Source organism: Vigna umbellata, chromosome 8 (genome assembly GCF_029865625.1).
Source record: "Vigna umbellata cultivar VRB3 chromosome 8, Vumbellata_1.0, whole genome shotgun sequence".
Lineage (NCBI taxonomy): Eukaryota > Viridiplantae > Streptophyta > Magnoliopsida > Fabales > Fabaceae > Vigna > Vigna umbellata.
The window spans coordinates 24,726,358-24,748,725 of NC_142172.1; the positions used below are offsets into that span (position 1 = coordinate 24,726,358).

General features: G+C 32.7%; 1 protein-coding gene, 1 long non-coding RNA gene and 1 pseudogene across 2 annotated transcripts; 1 reads left to right on the plus strand and 2 right to left on the minus strand.

The window, feature by feature from the left end:
* Window positions 1-5,920: 5,920 nt before the first annotated feature.
* LOC148194326 (uncharacterized) lies at window positions 5,921-6,783 on the minus strand. Its single transcript, XM_088097192.1, has 2 exons — window positions 6,084-6,783; window positions 5,921-5,970 (listed from the first exon to the last, which is right to left on the minus strand). The coding sequence occupies exons 1-2, from the start codon at window positions 6,643-6,645 to the stop codon at window positions 5,921-5,923; spliced, it is 612 nt and encodes a 203-aa protein (XP_087953318.1). The 5' UTR covers window positions 6,646-6,783.
* Window positions 6,784-8,344: 1,561 nt separating this feature from the next.
* Window positions 8,345-10,483, plus strand: LOC148194327 (uncharacterized). Its single transcript, XR_015781779.1, has 2 exons — window positions 8,345-8,550; window positions 10,306-10,483. It is a non-coding gene; the product is annotated as an uncharacterized LOC148194327 (long non-coding RNA).
* A 3,932-nt stretch (window positions 10,484-14,415) lies between these two features.
* Window positions 14,416-15,380, minus strand: LOC148194328 (phytochrome A-associated F-box protein pseudogene; annotated as a pseudogene).
* Between the last annotated feature and the right edge of the window lie 6,988 nt (window positions 15,381-22,368).

Below are 22,368 nucleotides of genomic sequence, written 5' to 3' on the forward strand. Positions count from 1 at the left end.
TTTGATAGCTTTGGCAGCAAGCTTCTCCCTCAAAGTCTCTCTTTTCATGTGCTCAAATGCTATGTTGGCCGCTGCTCCCTTCAATTTTATTAATCCTACAAAGCAAAGAAAAAATGTGCTTTTAATTATGGGAAGAAGGATTGATGTAAATTACCTTCCATAGAAGCAAAATGGTAGGTGATCCTTCTTCCTCTTGAATCCTCTTTGCCATGGCTCTAGTAAGAGGTCCAATGTGTGTCTTAGATGGTCTTCCATCAAAAAACTCCCCTGAAATTTCTTGAATCCTTTAGAATGATGGGAGTGATAGGAGCGTTCAGGTGCACTTCTTTTGTGAGAGGAATTTGTTGGAATATATATGTTCCTTTCTCTTTTGTCCTCTATCAGCAGTGTGCTTCCCACGCTTTCCAGATGATGAGGCCATACCTGCACAACAATCAATTACAATATTCTGCTAATGAGTATTCCATAATATCTTTGCATTTCAACACATCCTCACTAGTCAACATAACTATTCTATCCTCTAAATACCTATCAACATAAAAATCCTTTTTCTCCAGCGCTGAGGGAGAATCAAAGGGCCCTCAACTATACCTGGACATGACCAGAATCACCAAAACACACACCATAAACAGTCGCGCCGGCGCTGAGCGCCCATGAAGCTATCAAATTAATACTACTTTTCAAGGCAACTTCAGTATTGCCAAGTAGTATCCAAGAAAGTAGATAGGGCTAAAGTAACCCTGAGTCGTCTTGCTACGAACACGGAATGTCATTCGAATATCTGACTCTTATGAATGTTATGCAATGCTTATGAATAAAAGTGAGAATATTTAAAGGATGTTGCAAAACAAATAGAAAACTTAAAAACAATTATGAAGAAATAGACTAATTCCACTGCTCTTCCAAAATAGATTCATCATTGGTTATTTAAAGATCATTGTTCAATTATTTATTATTTAAGTTTCAAATTAATTAAAATACATTCTTAATTAATTTGAGGACGATCATGCATTTAATCAAAGTACATTCTCAATAAAATGCAAGACCTTTCTAGATTATTCACAATATATTCAACCAAAGTACATTCTCAATCAAATTCTATTGTGTTTAATCATGTCTATTCTTAAATCTCCTAACCAAGTTAAAAGCTAACCAATCAAAGTAAATTCTCAATTGATTATAGTTGAAATTATTACTACCAACCAAAGTACATTCTCAATTGATAGTAAAAACCATTTAATCATATGAAAGTTCCTAAATTAAATCAAAGTGGATTCTCAATTAAACCTAGAAACCCTAGAACTCATAAAATCAATATGCATGTAGATTCAAACACATTATGATGCAAAAATATTTGCTTTTAATATGATAGAGAGATGAAAGACATAGAGAGAGAACAACTTAAATCAATAATCAAAATAAATAATTGCATTAACTTAACCTAACCTCAGAATCCATAATGAAATTACAGCAGAATAACCCTATATGCTTAGCTCTCCATGAATGGAGTTGAATACATGATGAAATAAGAGAGAGAAGTGGTGAATGAATGAATGAAATCCCCTTTTCTGCCTCCCCTTGGTCTCTTTATATAGGGCTTGATTGAGCTTGGACTCTGAATATTCAGTTTACAGAATCTTTTATTTGCAAGATATTTTCTGTTGATATTCCCAAATTAAATTAATTCAACAACTGAATTTTATCTTTTAGCTTTTCTGACTTTCCAAAATTGCACAAATATCCGGAAATTTCCTCTATCCACACTTTAGCTCCTTTAGAATTCCCCAAAATTGCACCAAAACCCCTCTTTGACCAACCTTGACCAGATTCAAATCTATTGACCAGCTTTGACTCATATGGACGTGGCCAACGAGAGCCCGCCACGTGGCAGACCCCACTTCACCAAAATTAGGGTTTTGGAATTACAGATTGGGAAAACACCTTGTTGCTTCTCCTACGCCCCGAGAATGGAAGAGGAATCACGTTTTTGGATCTGTGTTTGCTTTGCAGGTTTGAAGATGAACGGAGCTTGGATGGCAGCGGCAAGGAGGCTCACAAGATGATGGCGGCTTTGGGTTGTATTCTGCAGCGGCGTGATGGTGATGAGCGTGGTGCGCGACGGAGAGGTTGGAAGTGTGTCGCGATTCTGATGGTGGAAGATCATTTCGCCGCTCGCGATTTATTCCTGGTGAGGCAGGGTTGGACGAAGATGAAGATGGTGAGCGAGAAGCGTGGTGGCTGTGTTGATGGTTTCTTGCGGTGGTGTTCAGGATTTGATGATTTCTTTCTTGTAGGTGGTCGCGTGAGATGCGTGGTGATTCTTTTGGTTGCCTTCTGCGGCGCGGCGGCTCATGGTCTGGCGGAGGCGGTGCGGCATGGTGGTTGCTTCTCGCGGATGGCGGCTTCATGATGAAGAAGGGGGAGTATTGGGAGAAAAACCAATAAGCCATTTCTTTCCCTTTCTTTTCTATTGTAGTGACAAATTTTTGTTATTAGCTTGCATAGTCATAGATAGCATAGTTAATAATAGGATAGAAAATATGTTGTTCTACATAAAACTAAAAAGAATTAATTTTGATCTTTGGCCTATTTGAACAAATTTTCTTCTTAGTGTAGCTTGTAGTTTTAGTTTTCTTTTTCCAGCTTTGTTCTTGTACATATTGTGTTCAGTTTTCTTGATTCTGTTGTACATATTTCTTATTAAATTCTAGTTCTGCTTGTAGAATTTTGCATGTTTGATCTATATATATCTGTGGTTTGTCTGTGTTGTTATTAGGAAGCCTTACTCACTCACACATTGAGGACAATGTGCCTCTTAAGTATGGGGGTGGGAAGGTATAAATTTAAAAATACTTGTTCTGATGTAAATAACTGTGTTTAGCATTAGTTTTAGTAATAAAATAGGGATAATTTTTTTTCTCTGAGCTGTTTTTCCTTTAGCTTAGGTCTGGTTTAGTTTTAAATACCTAGTGTAGTTTACTATTCTTGTTTTAGTGTGTAAATACCTTTCATAATAGTTCCACTCTTTAGCAGCTGCTTCACCAAATTATGTCTCAATTGAATATGTCTATTCTTTCCATTGTAATTCTTGTTTTTAGCTATAGCTATTGCCGATTGGCAATCACAGTGTATTGACACCGATGGGGTTGGTTTCATTCCTAGTGGAATGTTTGCTAAGAAGTTTTTCAACCACTCAGCCTCACTGCCAGTCATCTCAAGAGCGACAAACTCAGATTCCATTGTTGATCTTGCAATAATAGTTTGTCTGGAAGATCTCCATGTAATCGCACCACCCCCAAGTGTGAATACATAACCACTAGTGGATTTTGTCTCATCTGAATCAGAGATCCAGTTAGCATCACTATACCCTTCTAGTACAACGGGAAATCCACTATATTCAATGGCATAATCCATTGAACCTCTTAAGTATCTCATAAGCCTGGAAAGTGCATCCCAATGTTCTTGATTTGGACATTGAGTGTACCTACTTAGTCTACCTACTGCATAAGCAATATCGGGTCTAGAAAAGCTCATCAAGTGCAGTAAGCTCCCAATTATCTGGGCATACTGAGGTTGAGATAATGATTCTCCTCTATTTTTCATTAATTTAGAGTTAGCATCATAAGGGGTACTCACGGGTTTGAAATCATAATACTCAAACTTCTTAAGAAGTTTCTCAATGTATTGTTCTTGGGATAATAATATACCATCTCCCTTCCTTATGATTCTAACACCTAAAATTACGTTGGCTTCACCCATGTCTTTCATTTCAAAGTTCGATCCTAGAAATAATTTAGTTCTAGTAACAATCTCATTGCATGTACCAAAAATTAACATGTCATCCACATACAAACATATAATGACACAATCACTATTTTCAAATTTAGAGTACACACATTTATCAGCATCATTAGATGAAAAACCATCACATAACAATACATTATCTAGTTTTTCATGCCACTGTTTTGGTGCTTGTTTCAATCCATACAAAGATTTTAAAAGTTTACATACCTTATTCTCTTGACCAGGTACAACACACCCTTCAGGTTGAGTCATATAAATTTCCTCTTCTAAATCACCATTTAGAAAGGCAGTTTTAACATCCATCTGGTGTATCAATAGCTTATGGATTGCTGCTAAGGCTAACAGAACTTGAATAGAGGAAATCCTAGTCACAAGGGCAAACGTATCAAAGTAATCTATGTTGGGTTTTTGAGTAAAACCTTTTGCTACTAATCTTGCCTTATACTTCTCTATAGATCCATCAGGATGATACTTTTTCTTAAAGATCCACTTACAACCAATGGGTTTTGCTCCTTTAGGCAAATCTACTAAGGTCTAAGTATTATTTTTCTGAATTGATTCAATTTCAGTCTTAATGGCTTTATCCCACTGTTTTGCATCAGGAGCACTAATGGCTTCTACAAAGTTACTTGGATCATTATCAACTAGATAGGTATAGAAATCATTACCAAATGAAGTTTCCTTCCTCTGTCTTTTACTTCTTCTTAATTCCTCACACATGGCATCACTATTATTATTATTATTATTTTCTATACGTTGAGACGTCTCACTAATCTTTAAAGGAAAAACATGTTCAAAAAACTCAACATTTTTCGTCTCCATTATAGAATTTCTTTCAAGTATATCACTTTTAAGAACTAGAAACCTATAGGCAGCACTATGTTCAGCATAGCCTAAGAACATACAATCAGAGGTTTTAGAGCCTATTTTACTTTTCTTAGGATCGGGTAACATCACCTTAGCTAGGCACCCCCATACTCTTAAATATTTAATGTTAGGTTGATAACCTCTCCACAGCTCATACGGAGTTTTACCAGTTTTCTTATGAGGTATTCTATTTTGTAATAAACACGCAGTAAGCAAGGCTTCTCCCCAAAGGTTATCAGGTGCACTAGAACTAATAAGCATAGCATTCATCATCTCCTTAAGAGTTCTATTCTTTCTCTCAGCTACTCCATTAGACTCAGGTGAATATGGTGGGGTTACTTCATGGATGATACCTCCTTTAACACAATAGTCATTAAATAACACATACTCACCACCTCTATCTAATCTAATCCTCTTGATTTTCTTATTTAATTGATTTTCTACTTCTGCTTTATAGGTAAGAAAGACATCAAAGGCTTCATCTTTATGTTTGATTAAGTATACTTTGGTGTATCTAGAATAATCATCTATAAAGGTCACAAAATAATTTTTACCTCCTCTAGACATTGTTTGTTTCAAATCAGCTAGATCAGTATGAATTAACCCTAACAATTCAGTTTGGCGTTCTACAGAGAAACATGTTTTCTTTGTTATTTTAGATTCTACACATATATCACATTTACTACTATGTTTATCATGCATATTAATTAATCCTAGTTGTTTTAATTTCATAACATAGGAAGAATTTAGATGTCCAAATCTAGCATGCCATATATCATATGAGTCAATAATATAAGCAGAAGAAGATGATTCATTAATATTTTCAGAAATGTTAAGTACAAAGAGACCCTGATCACAATATCCCTTCCCCACAAAAACATTATTTTTTGTCATTACAATCTTGTCAGACTCGAATGACACTTTAACCCCCACTTTTCCCAGTAGTGCTACAGAGATTAAATTAACTCTGATTGATGGCACATGTAGCACATCACTCAAGGCCAAAGTCTTTCCAGATGTGAGTTTGAGAAGAACTTTCCCTTTTCCCAGAACAGGAGTGGTCCTGGAATCATCGAGGTAAACGTGTTCTTCTCCATCCCCTACACTAGTGTAAGAGGTAAAAGCACTTCTGTTTGCACAGATATGCCTAGTAGCACCAGAGTCTACAACCCACTTGCTCACATTGGTCATCAGATTTACCTGAGAAACGACCGCAGCAATAATGTCATCTCCTTCGACTATATTAGCCTTAGGAGGATTGTCGTTTCTTACTCTGCGTCTGCACTGCGGTGCATGATGGCCCGGCTTCCCACATACGAAGCAGTTTCCTTTCTTCTTAAAGGTGGGCTTAGATGTGTTGGGGCGAAATTTTTGAAAATTATTTTTCTTATTGTGATCAGGTTTGTGTTCGTACCTTTTTGGAGCAGGTTTGTCTTCTACCATGTTTGCTTTTGCAGACAATGCTTTGGCCCTTACAACAGCACATTCTTTCCGATTGGTATCTTCAATAATTATGTGAGTGACCAGCTCTGAAAGTGACATTTGCTTGTGCCTATGTTTTAGTTGTTGCTTGTAATCAGTCCAGGAAGGCGGCAGTTTCTCGATCAGAAGCTCTGAAACAAACTCATCTGGAAGAAGAACGTTCTCCGCTTTGATATCTTCGAGTAGCTTGTGGTACTCATTAATTTGCGACTTTATGTCCTTATCTTCAACCATTTCCCAGCGATAGTAATTCCCAATGATGAATCTTTGTCTGACTATATCTTCAGCAGTGTATTTGAGAATCAACGAATCCCAAATTTCTTTCGCTTCCTTATAGGAACAGTATACATCGAACAAATCGTTAGAGAGTACACTAAGTAAAGTATGACGGCATACCTTGTTTGCATGAACCCAATCTTCAACTTGTTTTGAATTTGGAGGGAGAATAGAGTCGGGTTTTGAAGATGAAAGAGCAAAAGCGACTCCGTACATGTCTAAGAGGGTTGACACGCGTTCTTGCCCGCGCCGGAAATTCTGACCAGAGAAGACTTCAATTTTTGATACATCCGGGAAAGGTTTCGCGAAGACCGTCTGAGTTCCGGAAACATTATTCTGATTCTCCGGGATTGAGTTGTTGTTGTTGTCAGCCATAAGTCCTTAAGATTGTTGTAAAAGCTGACAAAAGTAGAATAAAGATCACGAACAATATATTTCCTGAGGCGTGTAGATCACTGTCCTTAAGGACTTATCCGCGGTGTATTGCGCAAGCCCCCCAGGATACAACAGGAACTTCTCAGAATTTCTGAGGATCTCAGAACTAGCAAGGATCTCTTAGAGAGAATAAATAAACCCATAATATTTTAAGAAATAAAAGACAAGAGAGAAAACAAAAGAATAATTAGAGAATGAGAGGAAGAGAAGAGTGTGAAAAGATGTGTCTTTGAAATGGATGAAAGTACTCTATTTATAGAATGAGAAACCAAAGAAGATTGGCCCAAGGCCCAAGGCTAACGGGAAAATCCCATGCCTTACGGTTTCCACGTTGCTCTATTTACTGAGTGAATCCCGAGTCTTGTGCATCAAATATATGAACGTTGCACAAAAGAAACGTTGGCAGCCGAGATACTTGGAAGCACGAAAGCTGCCAAGAACGTGCATATTAAAACATGAGATATTTTGCAATATCGAAACTGCTTTTATAACAGTTCTGTGTGGAACCGATGTCGTATGTCCTGACAACACTGCCATGTTAGTGGGTTGCATAGGTGCAAGGGATTCTGAGGGCTTTCTGCCTTGGATCTCTGACCAACCAGAGTAGTAGGTCTTTTTAAAAATGGTGTTAGGTGAAAAGTCAGTTTTGTAGAGAGATAGGTAGAATTTTGCAAGATTTTAAGGAACAGTTTGTTATATAACCAATATAATAAAGGGTTTATGCTTTGATTTCCCTTTAGCCGAGGCATATAAATTCGCTAAAACTAGAAAAATGTCACGCGTTTTGATAGTTTCGATTTTTTTTTAAACCAAAACCTAATTGTACGATATTAAAAACGAATTGTGATTCAATCAAGATGGAATGAAGATGAAGTGGATATACCTCCTTGGCGTTGTGTGGCAGCAGTGTGACGTCATGATAGTCTGGTGACGCGGCGGAACGCATAACACCGTACCCTAACAACGGTAAGGTAACGGAGCTTTGCGAGGGTTTCGAATGGAGGACCAAATATGCGACTTCAAATAGAGGACCCACGAGGCTTCAATGAATGAGTCGCACATGGAGGTAGACAAATGAAAAGCAAAAATGAAAAAAAAGAAATAGGAAAAACCTAGAGTGTAAGACCCATGAAAAAAAAAAAATATTTATAGTAGTAAATTTTAGTATTTTATTAGTAATAATAATTTTAATGGATAGAAAAATGTAAATTTTGGATATAAAATTATAGTAATTTTAGAAGGAGAGGTTCAAATTTTTGGTAACTTATTTAGTAAATTTTTTTTTAAATTGAATAGTAAAAAGTAAATAGTAAATAGTAAAAAGTAAATAGTAAATAGTAAAAAGTAAATAGTAAAAATAAATTTTCAGCATTAAGATTCCTTAGCATGGAAGAAAGTAGTAGGTAGAAATTAGGATCAGATTTGGTGAGAAAATGATTGAAATATTATTTTTAAATAATATTAAAATAATAAATAATATTAAAATATTAATGAATAGTAAATTTTTTACCTATAAATAGCCATAGGAGGGAAGGTTATTTTGCACCAAGAAAAGAGGAATCAAGTGAGAGCTTGAGAAATAGAGAAGAAAGAGTTAGGGAGAAATTTTTAGTTGCAAGAAGAGTAGAGGTTCTGAAGGGTTTCAGGGAAACAAATTCGGAGCAGGAGATTAAGTCTGGAATAGAGGTAAGGGGAGCTAATCTTTTTTCTTGTATATGATTTTTTATCCATGTTATGATAATGAATATGAGTTATGAGTATGTTAAAATTTTGGTAATGGTAGTTATCTATTCACTTACATAAATTTAGTTTTCATGATTATAATTTTCTTATTTTCGAGTTAGTATGGTAAAACTTTTCTTTTAATTATTTTGACCGTTGGATTTAGCTAAAATTTTAATATATGAATCCTAAAACCTATTTCTTCACTTTGACCGTTGGGATTTGTAATTAGAAGTCTGTACTTAGAGAAATAAATCCTGCATGTTTGAGTAAATTAATTACCCCTGTAGATCTGTTACTGAGTCATCTCGGTAAAATATATATTACGATTTATTTGACCGTTAGATCAACTTGAAAATTTTATATATGATTCCTAAGATATATTAATACACTTTGACCGATCGGATTATAAATTAAAAGTCTATGTTTGGAGAAAATAATTTTTAAGTTTTGAAAAATCTGATGAACACTATATTTCTGTTCTTAAGTTATTATGGTAAAAATTTCATATATATTTTATTTACCGTTAGATTGAGCCCAAAATTTAGTATGTAATTCATAAGACATATTAAGTCATTTTGACCGTTCAGATTTGTAATTAAATGTCTGTGCTTAGGGAAATTAGTTTCGCATTTTGAGTATAATTGAAAACCACTTAAAATTCTGCACTTGAGTTACCTCGGTAAAACCTCAATATCTATCTAGTTAACCGTTGGATCAACCTGAAATTTTAATATGTAGTTTATAACAAATAGTGAATTATTGTGACCATTCAGATTTGAAATCGGAGTTACAGATTTAGAGATATTAATTTCGTATCTTCTCAGGGATCTTAATATTGCTTAATTTCTATTTTTTTGATATCTATATTAAATTTCGGTGTTAATATTATATGCTGTTGTTTTAAATCTGTAAATAAGAAATTTGTTAAAAACTAGTTGAGGAACGCTTTGGCTAAGGAAAGATTTGGTACTTAAGTTGTCCATTGTGACGCACCTCTCTTTCCTGGAAGTCTACTCGACAAGTTTTTAACTTAAATCCTATTGAACAGATTATGTACTGTTAATTTATTTTGTGATATATTCAGTTTGTATGATTTCTAAAATGATTGAATTTTATTGCATTTGAATTATGCATCTGAACATGGTTGTGAACTATAATGATGTATGTGAGTATGAATTGGACATCTCAGGGAGAGATGACTATGTAATGTTGTGGTTGTTGAGTATAACTGTAGTGAACCTAGGATCGGTCTGTCTATCCCTACACTCAAAGCATTGTTCATGCTCACATAGAGAAGAACAGTGTCAGTGGTGAGAGTAGAGGGAGGTCCTCGTCTATAGCCTTTGATGGCAGAGATAGGCAGGTTGGGGATTTACCTTGCTAGTGTTGGAGAAAGACCAACAGACTATGCGAGTGCAAAGACGACTGTTGGTTCGACAGTTATACAAATCCGGATGAGTCATATGTGTGGATTTACCTTGCATAGTGTTGGAAAGTGCCAACAGAACTATGCGAGTGTAAAGATGTGTGAGTCGTGGTTCAATGAGCATGCTATAATTGTTCTTTTATATAAATCTATGTATGACACCATGAGTTAACTGTGATATTGATATAACATGTTTTTTTTTATATATCTAGCTCACACTTGCATTGTTTGTGTTGTGTGCTGTTTGGGTATGTTTCTCTGGCGATGATCATCCACTTGGATGGGAGCAGACGTTGTTGAGGAAATCCCTTTGGAGTAAGAGCTGGAGGATACTAAGGTTGCAGAGTAGTCTTCTTAGGAGTTTCCCATCTGAACACATGTAGTGTTCGAATCTATAAACTGTTGAAGTTTAAATTTCAGTTCCTTTTATTTCTTGATGACTGTAATTTCACATTTAATTACACGTCATGATCCGACTGTTCTCTTTATTGGAATGTTGACGTCTTTATTATGTAATAATTGTTATTATATAATAGGGATGTTACATAGAGCACCCTCAGGCATTAAAAATGATACTACGTCATTTCTCATAATAACCGATGTTAAATTAAAAAATAGAAATTTAAATATATTTTTTATTTTCTTTTCAAAAATACTTATGTATTATATCAGTTAATCGAACGACGTAATAAGATTCCTAGAATTTAAAAAATTGACATCGCGCAATCAACTATTTTTGTTGTAAAGAATGTTATATCAGTGTTCTGCATTAGTGATAATATATATAATAAAAACATATTTCCAACAAAGATATGTTAAATTGAAAAATAGTTTAAACAATGGCTTGTGACTGTGATATAAGAGTGAGGCAGCATGTTGTTAGGTTATAACGCCCATTCTTGGCACAAAGTTTCACGGATAGATTATGTAAATAATATATGAGCATTAGACCGAATAAAAAATATATCTTGATACCTGTGTTTATTAAATATATCTATTATATTATTATCTTTTAAATAAACTATTATATTTCAATAAATATTAGTTTGTATGGTTGTAGGGTGAAGGTAGTAAAGAAATAGTGATATTAATGAATCAGCACTTTTACCCGTAATTCTGTGTATATAAATTCCGGTCAACATCCATGTTTTCTTTAATCCCACAAATTATTCAACCTATCAAATTACTAGTTCAGAGCTCAATACATTATGTTATAATTAATAGTAACTATGCTGAAATTATTCATGACTATAATATTATAATTTTTCAAAATAATTATAATTTTAGTCTTTTGGATTCCTGGAGCCAATTTCTAGGCAAAAGAAAAAGAAAATAAAAGATGCAGTTCGGGTGTTAGTCTGTGGGTATGGATGGAAAACAAGGGTAGTTGGATAAATATTTGCCCATTGGATTTGAACAATTTGCAAAACAACTCAGTTTTTTTGTTCAGACCTACAGTGACACATTATAATGCCGTTGCCGTAGAGTGATTTGGTTTCTAAAGGGAACTCGTGGAAGAGGCTTGTTTTACCCTGTAACTAGAGAATAAAAATTGCAAATTAAGTTAGATACTTGGACTCTTAAAGGTCCGCTTTAGGTTAATTTTTTCTCGATTCCATGATGTACCATATGACAGTACAATCTAGGTTTACAGACGGTTGGTTAGCCGGTTCATAACCCTAATCAACTTTAAGTACAATCTCTTATTAAGTTTATTGGTAAGTCACTAGTGCAATCAAAGAAAACGACATATAGGCAGCGATTCCTGAACCGAGGTATATACAGGCGAGGCAAAAAGTCTACCTCTTTTTGCTTCGGTTGTGAACCAAAGCAAAAAGAGGTAGACTTTTGTCTCGGTTCAAACATAACCGAAGCAGTAGGGTTTTTGCTTTTTTAATTTTTTTTTAATGACCTTTTGCCTCGGTTGAATTAAGGCAGTATCTTGAACTCTACTTTCAACCAATTTAATACAAACAATTACAAATTGTATTCCTTAATTTCTATATTCCTAATAGTATATCCTAATTTCTAAATCAACTCATCTATGTTATCAACTCATTTACATTATCAACAAATTTAATAAAAACAATTCAAAATTTTATTACCCTAACTTCTATATCCCTAATTCAAAATTATACAACAATTATCATAATTAAGCAATTTAATGCAAACACATTTCATTCAACATTGCACAAAACCTAACCTGATTCAAAATAAATATACACAAATTTTATCATTGTCATTCATATCACTAATTAATTTACTATCAAATACAAAAATAAAAATGGAGGGGGTTCAAGAACTTACCACGCACCAAGAAGAAGCGTCAAGCGAAGGGATAAACGTGGTGGACGAAGCGGCGAACAACACTTGTCGGGGGTGACAATGTAGAGAAGCCGAGATGACGGCGGTCAATGGTGCAATGACGGCGAAGAAGGAAGCAAACAGCGGAAAGAAGAGTTCCGGCGCTAAACAGTGGTCACAGATGATGCAAGAAAAGGAGAAATGGTGGTGCAGCGAGAGAAAGGTTCCAGCGCGGGGGAAGAAGAAGAATGGTGGTTGTGGTGCGCTTGAGGAAGAAGAACGCCTGAGAAGGGTTCCAGCGACGATGGAAGCAGAGAAAGAGTGGGAGAGCGTTTCTATCGCGGGGGGAGGGCAAGAAGATGAACAATGAAAGAGTTTTCGCGATTGCTAGAATTTAAATAGGCTATTGTCTCAGTTCTCCACTTAACTGAGGCAATAACACCCTTAGTACCTCGGTTCTCCACTTAACCGAGGCGTAAACTACCTAGAAATTTTAAAAAAATAAAACTTTTTATAATTATATGCCTCATTTAGCTCCAAAACTGAAGCATAAGCAGCATATTGCTTCGGTTGGAAGGAAATCGATGTCATAGGGCCTGTCTTAAATGAGGGGTTGTTAGTGCATAGAACGTTCCAGATGCCTTTTATCAATCTCTACTACCTTAGTTGGTCAAAGAACCAAGGCAGTAGCCCTATATCAAAAAGGCTGTCAGATCAAAAGTACCATTTCCATAAGTGTTGCAAGGTTTTCTGCCTCAGTTGGCCAAAGAACTGAGGCAGTAACCCTATTTCAAAAAGCCTAGCAGTTGAAAAGGCCACTTGGCATGTGGGTGATAGGGTTTTATGTCTCGGTTGTTCACATAACTAAGGTAGTAGCCCTCTTTAGGCATCGATTTCTGTACAACCGAGGCATATACTTTCGCTATAACTACGAAAATGTCACCGCGCTTTTATACGCTTCGGTTTCAGTAAAATCGAGGCGTATATAGCGGGTTTAAAACCCTGTTTTTTACTAGTTAGTCCTATTTATTAAATGTTGGGCTGTGATTACAACGTTGTTAATCATAAATCCAACTCGAAATCCATAAATACAAATTAAAGTAAAAAGGTAGATAATTGTATTTATTACAAATTTAAAATTTTACTTTGAGTACTAATCGATTAAATTACTGACTTGAATGTGAGAATGCCTTTTATAAATACATGACCATACAATTTGGGGAAAACTTGAAAAAAACTTCACTAAATGTGTCGAAGATAACCTAAAACATAAAAGAAAGTGTCAAAGAAGTGCTCGATGAACACCCTCCACCCGAAACACTTGCTATCTTGGAATGCTAAGAAAGAACAAACAAACAGTTTCCAAATCCACTGTACAGGCTGAATATTGTGAGATTCAATGTTGCATGTGACTTCAGTAGTACACTTGAGTTGTATTGTGACAAGACAAACTAAATTATTATTCACAGTGCTGCCAACCTCGAAATATAATGTCATTTGGTCAGTGATGAAGTGCAAACTGGAGTAGTGTTGAACTCGAACATTACTGTGTATGTTTTTCTACAGGATTCGTTATTATATTCGTATACACACTATACCTCAGTATGAAAGAGCAGAATACCTCTTTCACTAATTTTCTTCTTCTGCTGCTGTACGGTCAATATGCTTCTTCCAACTTATCATGTATGCCGGTTTCTTAAGAGAAATTTTTCACAAACTCTGTTCGTTATGCACCAAAGTTGATCTTTAAATTCACACAAGAGTGAACATGAAGTTGCAAAGCCAGGATGAAGAACTATACAATCACACCATTAGAAATTACATTCATCTTATTAGAGAGTATGAAGAAAAAACAAATCTATCCTATTTTTTCCTTACAATTTAAGAAAACATTCGTTTTGGTGACACCATTTGTCACAACCTGACAGTCCAAACAAAATTAGCAGGAAGAACCGATTTTGAAATACCTATGATCGCATTCGCAGACAAAAACAGTGAACTCTGATGTACATAAAAGCAATCAAAATGAAGATCCTGAACACATCTCTACAAACCCTTTTCCACCACAATGACTGAAATTAGAAAAAGTAACAAAATTTGAAAACAATAATAAGATCTAAGTATTCCAAACATAATTATTCAGTCTAACCACAAGATTCAAAGACATAGGGCCGAGATAATCCCAAATCGCTCAAGAAGCGGCGGGATTAAGGACCGAATTTTGTTCGTCATAATAAAATTTCAGTTATGTCTCCTAATATTTTTGTATCTATTGGAAGAAATAACAAAAGCAGCATGTTGAGAAGCAGAAGAAAGCAAAAAAAAGATAATCAAGAGAACAAGGGGACATCGGTCCAAGCGCCGGAGACATGACCGTTTTCACAAACATAAGCTCGAACAACAGGTTCCCCGTCAATTTGGTACCCGAAACCTCGTCTGAGACAGAAAGCAGAGTGGAGGTCCCAAGTGTATCGGCTCGTGCAAAACGCACACTCCACGGGAAGTTTCTTTCTTTTATCACCGTCGAGGCTTGTCCAAACGCGGGTAGTTTTGAAGTCCTTGAAAATCCCTCTGAAGAGCATGTACTTGCGCTTCTTGTGGGGGTGGACGCAGCCAGGCCAGTCACAGAGGTACAAGCAATCATCGCGGAACTGTCGCGCCAGAAGCTTGCAGCCCTGCTCCCTCCTCAGATCCCAATTCCCGCGAGCCAAATGCGGTTTCCGGCAGGTCTTGGGGTTTTTTGAGGCGTCCCGATCAGCGGCGATGCCGGCGTGGCGGAGGCCGGGGCAGCAGACGGCGAGCTTGAGGAGGGAGGCGCAGGTGGCGGGGGAATCAGAGAGGAGTGAAGGGAGGGTTTGGGAACACTTAGTCTTCCAGCAGAAGTGGCGAATGAGAGAAGAAAATCTTGTGCAGACGCAGGCCACGCGAGCCCAGTGACGTGGATCGTCTTCCAGCTTCGCGAAAACCACGAGCACGATGTCGTCGTTTAGCATTGAGAAACCACTGTCCTCCTCCATTGAAGCTTGGTTTTCAGCGACCACAACTCAGTCTTTCTATTCAGATGGAGATTTCTACCATTTATACAATACAAAATACCACTGGATTTCGCACGTGTTCATGGTTTTTTTCTTTTATATTTTTTAAGTTCTTTCAAAATAGATTTAATCATTTCCATTCATATATAAAGTATAATTTAAAATAATTAATTAAATAGTTAAAAGTTGGTTAATTTTTTCTTTTCTTGCTAGTTTGATTATTAAGTCTCAATTCAGTCTTTATTTTTTTTAAAAATATCAATTACTTTATAATTTATATCAATCAAATCTATTATGTTAATTTTGTACTAATTAAGTCATTTATTTAACTGTGTGAAAAAACAAAATTAATTGACCTGATAAAGAAATCTATAATTTTTTTCTTTCTCCTAATATGTAAACACGAGACCTATTTTTTTCTCTCGCTCCGAGTAAGAAAGAAAAAAATAACACATTAATTGTTACATAACAATAATAAACACACATTTTAACTATCTTATTCAATGATGGAATAAATATCAGAGACTTTTCTTTAACTACATTATTTCTCCATTTTCATGCCAATTATCTTTTTCTTTTAACATTCATAACGTCCATTTTTATTCTTTGGAAATCTCTTATTCCTTGTTCTTTTGAGTGAATTTGAGGGGATTTAAGAGAATTTGAAGATAAAATTTTGTGGTTTATTTGAGTGAATTTGGAGATAAATGAGAGTGAATTTGGAAATAAAATTTGTAAGAATTAATATAGAATTGTATTAACGTGACAAATTAAAAAAATTTATTTCCAAATTCATTCTCATTTACCTCCAAATTCACTCAAATAAACGACAAAAAAATTTATCTTCAAATTCTCTCAAATCCCCTCAAATCCACTCAAAAGAACAATTACTATAATATTTTGTGATTTTTTTTTTTATTTAATACTTTGTATATCTTCTAATCAGGTTTAAAATATTTCTGAGTTGGTGAAGTATTAAGATGGTCTAATGTGTATATAAAAAATTTAGATTCTTTTTGTTTATGATTACAAGGAATTATTCTACAAGTTTATGGTAACTTGGTCATTATTATTAATTCAATAATTTATTTATGCAAAAATTCAATAATTTATTTATGCAAGTTATGATAGATAGAATTTAAATAATTCATTAATCTATTTAGTATTCTTCTCTAATATACAACATTATTTTTAATTTCAATTTTTTCTATCGTACTTTCATTTTAAACATCATTTTAAAAAGATATTATTTGAATATTATATTTGAAAAAGATATGGCTTAATACCCTATTTTGTCCCCAGTTTCGCTCGAAAATGTCAAATTAGTCCATCCTTTAAAAAATGCGTCAATTACGTCCTCACTTAATAAAATTTGCATCAATGAAATCCCTTCCGTTAAATTCGTACAAACGGCGTTACTTAATAAGAGAGAAAAATAATTAACGTCGTATGTACGGATTTAACGGAAGGGATTTTATTGATGCAAATTTTATTAAGTGAGAACGTAATTGACGCATTTTTTAAAGGATGGACTAATTTGACATTTTCGAGCGAAACTGGGGACAAAATAGGGTATTAAGCCAAAAGATATTTATGTTTCTATTGTTATTTTTTAATATGTTTTATGTTTAACTACTCACCAACACATAATTAATGTAAATGACTCATGTATACATATATTTAACTTTATAATGTTTTGTATTCAATTTTAAACTTAATTATACATATTTTAAGATAAAAAATTAAATTAATAGTACTATATAAAGATATAATAATAGAAATTAAAACAATTAATCTATAAATAAATAAATAAAAATATCATTTAAGACTTTAATTTTGAAAATATCTAGATAAGCAACTCAAAGTTGTAAAACTTAAAAATCAATAACTATATTATTTAAAAGTAATTAATAACGATATTTATTTAATGGAATCCATACTGATTAAAAATTTTATAAAATACGTTTAATAGTAAACATATTTAAAATTATTAATTACAGATAACAAAATTAAAATACATCACATAATATCAATGATAATAAATATTTAAATAATTACATAATCGTTTGAGTCCTTCTTAATTTACATCTATTTTAAAAAACATATATTAATATACTTCGATAAATTTATTTCAATATTCTTATTAACTGAATCAACTTAATTAGTGTAAATTATACAAGAACGAAGTTGATATTCTTTTAAAAATAAGACAAAATTGACACGAAACTAAATCTAGTAAATAATTAAGTCATTAAACCTTATAAGTTTAATTAATTGTTTCCATATCTTTTCTAAATTTTAATGTTCTTTTCGGTTAAATTTTTGGAAAAAATATTTTAATTAAATATCTTTTCAAAAGAAAATTACTAATCGTGTTAATAATATATGTAAGATCCATGAAAAATATTTATCTTAATTGTAACAATTTTATTACTAGTAGTAATAAATTTATTTGTGAATGGAAAATATAATTAATAAGTTAAATAAGAAATTTTGGTAGTTTAAATGGTAGAAAATTGTGGTGATTTCAAGAACATGGGTTCAAACTCTTTTCTACTTTTTTGTTAAAAAAAATTAATATTGATAGTGGATTAGCACTCCACGTTTGAAGGCATTATTGAGGGATCCAATATGTCAAGTGGTGATTAAAATATTAAAATAATAAGATAATATTAAAATAATAAATAATATTAAAAATTTGTTAAAAATAATAAATAATATTAAAAATTTGTTAAACAGTAAAATTTTTGGAAGAGTTAGGAAGAAATTCTTAGTTGCAAGAAGAGTAGAGGTTCGGGAGGGTTTTCGGGGAAACAAATTCTGAGCAAGAGATTAAGTATGGAATAGAGGTAGGGGAGCTAACCTTTCTAAGCTTTTATATTATGATTTAGTATTGTTTTATTACTATTCATGTCTTGAAATTATGTGTGAATACTGTTAATGAAAAACATATGTGCTTACTGTATATCTATCTATATTGAATTTCTGTGTTAATATTATATGTTGTTGTTTTGAATCTGTAAATAAGAAATTTGTTAAAACTAGTTGAGGAACACTTTGGCTACGGAAAGACTTGGTACTGAAGTTGTCCATTGTGACGCACCTCTCTTTCCTGGAAGTCTACTCGACAAGTTTTTAACTTAAATCTTGTTGAACAGATTATGTACTGTTAAATTATTATGCAATATATCTTGTTGGAATGAAAATTTCTGATGAATTCATGTTATTGTGGTAGATATGGAATTATGAATTATAATTGTGATGGTAGGATAGAGGAATCTTAAAAACCGGAGTTGGTATATCCTGATTATAGAGCAGCCCTGGTCAAATCCAGTAAGTTGTGACTAGTCATATGTACTGGCGTTTATGGTAAGTTTTATTCGTCAAACATTTGATTCTTCTGCGGTGACCATTTATGGTGATATTTTAGTATTGTTAATTTATTTTGTGATATATTCATTTTGTATGATTTCTGTGATGATTGTATTTTATAATATTGGATTTGATTTTATGCATCTGAACATGATATTAGTATTATGGGGAGATTTTGTAATGGTATAATATGAGTTGAGGAATATGAGCATGGTATGAGTCTCGTGGAGAGATCCTGTAATGATATGGTATTGTGTGTATATGTTGATGTTGAGGGTCCTGTTGTTGGAGGGTCCTGTGTGTATATGAATTATCAAGTGTAAGATTATGAGATGTTACCTTAAATGTAATACTACAACATATCAATTATGATTTATCAAGTGTGAGATTATGGGATGTTACAATATAAGATGTGACTTTTTTAATCTTTTTATTTTATTTTTAATTTTTTTTTAAATTTTTTAGGTTTTTTTAAAATTTTGTTGTTCTCTATGTATTAAATTTTATTGTCTTATTCAAATTTAGTTCTTATATTTTTTAACTCAATTTAGTTTCAAGTTTTTTAACATAAAATAATAATATTATTTAAAAATTAACATCAAATTTATTCTTTATATAATACTATATATCTCTTTATTAAAAATGAGTTTTTAACACTGTATATTATTAACCATGGTTAATAATGTTTTACAATAAATTTTAATATAAATATTAATATAAAATTATATAAATAATAAATTTAGTGTTAATTAAAAGGGGATTAAATTTATTATTTTTATAAATGCTATTAATTAATGTATTTTTATAAAAATAGTAGATTAATAATATATTATTTTTAAATAATTATTTTTAAAACATTATATATATATATATATATATATATATATATATATATATATGTATGTAATTATTTTTAAATACTCAGTTGTTAGGAGTAGTCAAGAAGAGTACTCAGTTTCCAAGAGTGGTCAAGAAGAGTACTCAGTTGTGAGGAGTGGTCAAGAATAATACTTAGTGTAACCAGGAGTGATGCTAATACTCGTGCGAGTGGTGAAGGAATACTCAACTAGACAAGATTCTAGGAATGTCAGGAATAGCGAAGAATAATTCGTAATCTTCAACTAGACGAGAGTCTAGGATACCAGGAATGGTGAATAATAATTCTCAACCAGGAGTGCATTAAATTCAATTAGACGTGAATATGGTGATTTCAGGAGTGATGAATAATACTATACAACCAAGAGTGAGTTAAACTCATTAGTAATCTTTGATAAGATTAATGGAACATCTCAAGAGTTCTTGAAAGAGACTATACGTAGCTCAATTAAAGTGAACCAATATTAAAACTCTGTGTCTATTGCATTACCTTGTTATATGTTTTCTAAACTATTTACTCATGAAAAGATAGTGTTTGAATAATTCATTTAAATTGTTTATTTTCTTATACTCACTAGACGTTGTTTTTTGAACCAAAATACATGTGTTATTACATTTTCTATTCAACATGTTTTACTCAAATATTTACTTAAAGAAACACCTTCACAAAAACTTCTCAGTTTAAAGAAAACACTTACTAACTGTTATGAAATCCTTATAAATAATTCTTATGAGATACATTATTTTATTGTTCAACCACTTTTATTCACCAAATGCTATGTTGCAAAAAGAATTTGAAAACATTATTCAACCCCTTGTAGTGTTTTCTTATAGCTTCATCTATATCACATAGATACTTTAACCACATATGCAAACATCATATCAAAGAACTAAGCGTATCACCATGAACATAACTAAACAAAGATTCATTTTGTGTTGCTTTGAGATTCATGCATTGTCCTTACAGTGAAATGTTGGAAGTCTCACATCGACTCATTAGTGCAAACACAGTGTATAACGTCACGCGTTCAACGTTTAACCACGAATAGCCAACGTTAAAAATGACAGATGACTTTTTTGTAAATAAATGCAATTATTAAATGTCGTATAGAATTGTAATTCGACGTCAATTTATTATATTGGATAAATTTTGCAAAAATGCTTGGCGCGAAGGTGAAAATGTATTTACGTATGACTTTGAATTCCCTAGAATTAAACGTCAAAAGATATAAAACGTCAAATATCCCATCGTTATATGTTAAAAGGTTAGTGAATTCAATAAAAATTTGAGCGGGAGATTGAAAATTCATTCATTTTATCTTAGCGCGCGATACACTCTTCTCTGTTCAAACTTTTCTAAAACGAAGTTTGACGACCATCACATGTAATCTTTCTTTCATTTGTTACAAATGCATGTTAATTAACTACTTTATGTATGATTTTCGTCTGTTTTGGCCGATTATTTTCGTGTTCTTGTCCTTATAGGCGCATTCTGCTTTCTCTCTTACTGGTGACAACACTTTATTTCGACGAACACACCTTTTGAAGGTTAGTTTTTGTTTTCATTTTGAAGAACTTGTTTGTTGAACTTATTTGTTGTTTTTTTTGTTGAACTTGTTTGTTGTTGTTTGGTTGAAGTAGTTTCTTGTTGTATTTTGATTGAACTTGTATGTTATTTGTTATTGTTGTTTGTTGTTGATAATACATTACACGTTCATAGTTCATGCTTTATAAAATACCAAAACCTGAACTTTGTTGTTTTCTGCTTTTCAGATATCGTAAAGTTGTAAAAAAAGGATCACAATTAATTAAAAAAATTATTAACGTCGAATATTGACAAAATTCGACGTTAATTTGCTTAATGTTAAATTGTTTTATGTTCAATGTCAATTTAACGTCTCCCGATATGACGTCGACTTTGAATTCGACGTTAAAGGTCCAAAAACAACAACGTTAAATAAACACTAATTAGAGTGTAAGTTAAAAAAATTGTTAAAATGATATGACATACTACTAATAGCAAAAAGTATAAAATACATTTCTTAAATAGCTTTAACAAACTTCTTCTTCGATACATTATTTTAATGAAATTACTTTTTGCATTAAAAAAGTATGCGTTATCCATAATGGTAAAGAAAAAATAAATTGTGAAATGGACATTTTGTGAAAACAAGGTGTGATAACTTTTTTGTGATGTGGCTTTTGTTCATTGGAAATTTTTTAGTAAAATTATTTTACGTACTTAAATATTTTATATTTATTTGAGAGTATTTTTACTTATTCTTTTACTTTCTTCTTTCTTAAAATAATGCAAAATTTTATATTTTTTTGACCATTTTAACCTTGTAATCTGTGTCAAGGTTAAAGTGTGCCTTGTTACTCTTTATTTTTCTCTCCTTGGGCACCAATGAAAATACAAGGTGCTGCAGTTGGTATGTGCATAGACAGCTGGCTGCTATACTCATATTTTTCTATTGTTTAGGGGTTTTATTAAATAAATGTTGCTAATAAAACTGAAATAAAGGAAACATATGATATATAAAATTGATAAGGTATTTATAATTACAGTTTAATAGTTAGCTTTTAAAAAGATAATAAGTTGCAATTTAATCAATTAAAAATCATGAATATTTACAAGTAAACTAATTGGTTGAAATTTATAGAAGAAAAATAACTAATGGTTGGAAATTGAAATATATTGGTGATTAATTTAATAAACTTTATTTCTATAACTTTTTTAAAAGTTATTTAAGTTTAATTAAAGTA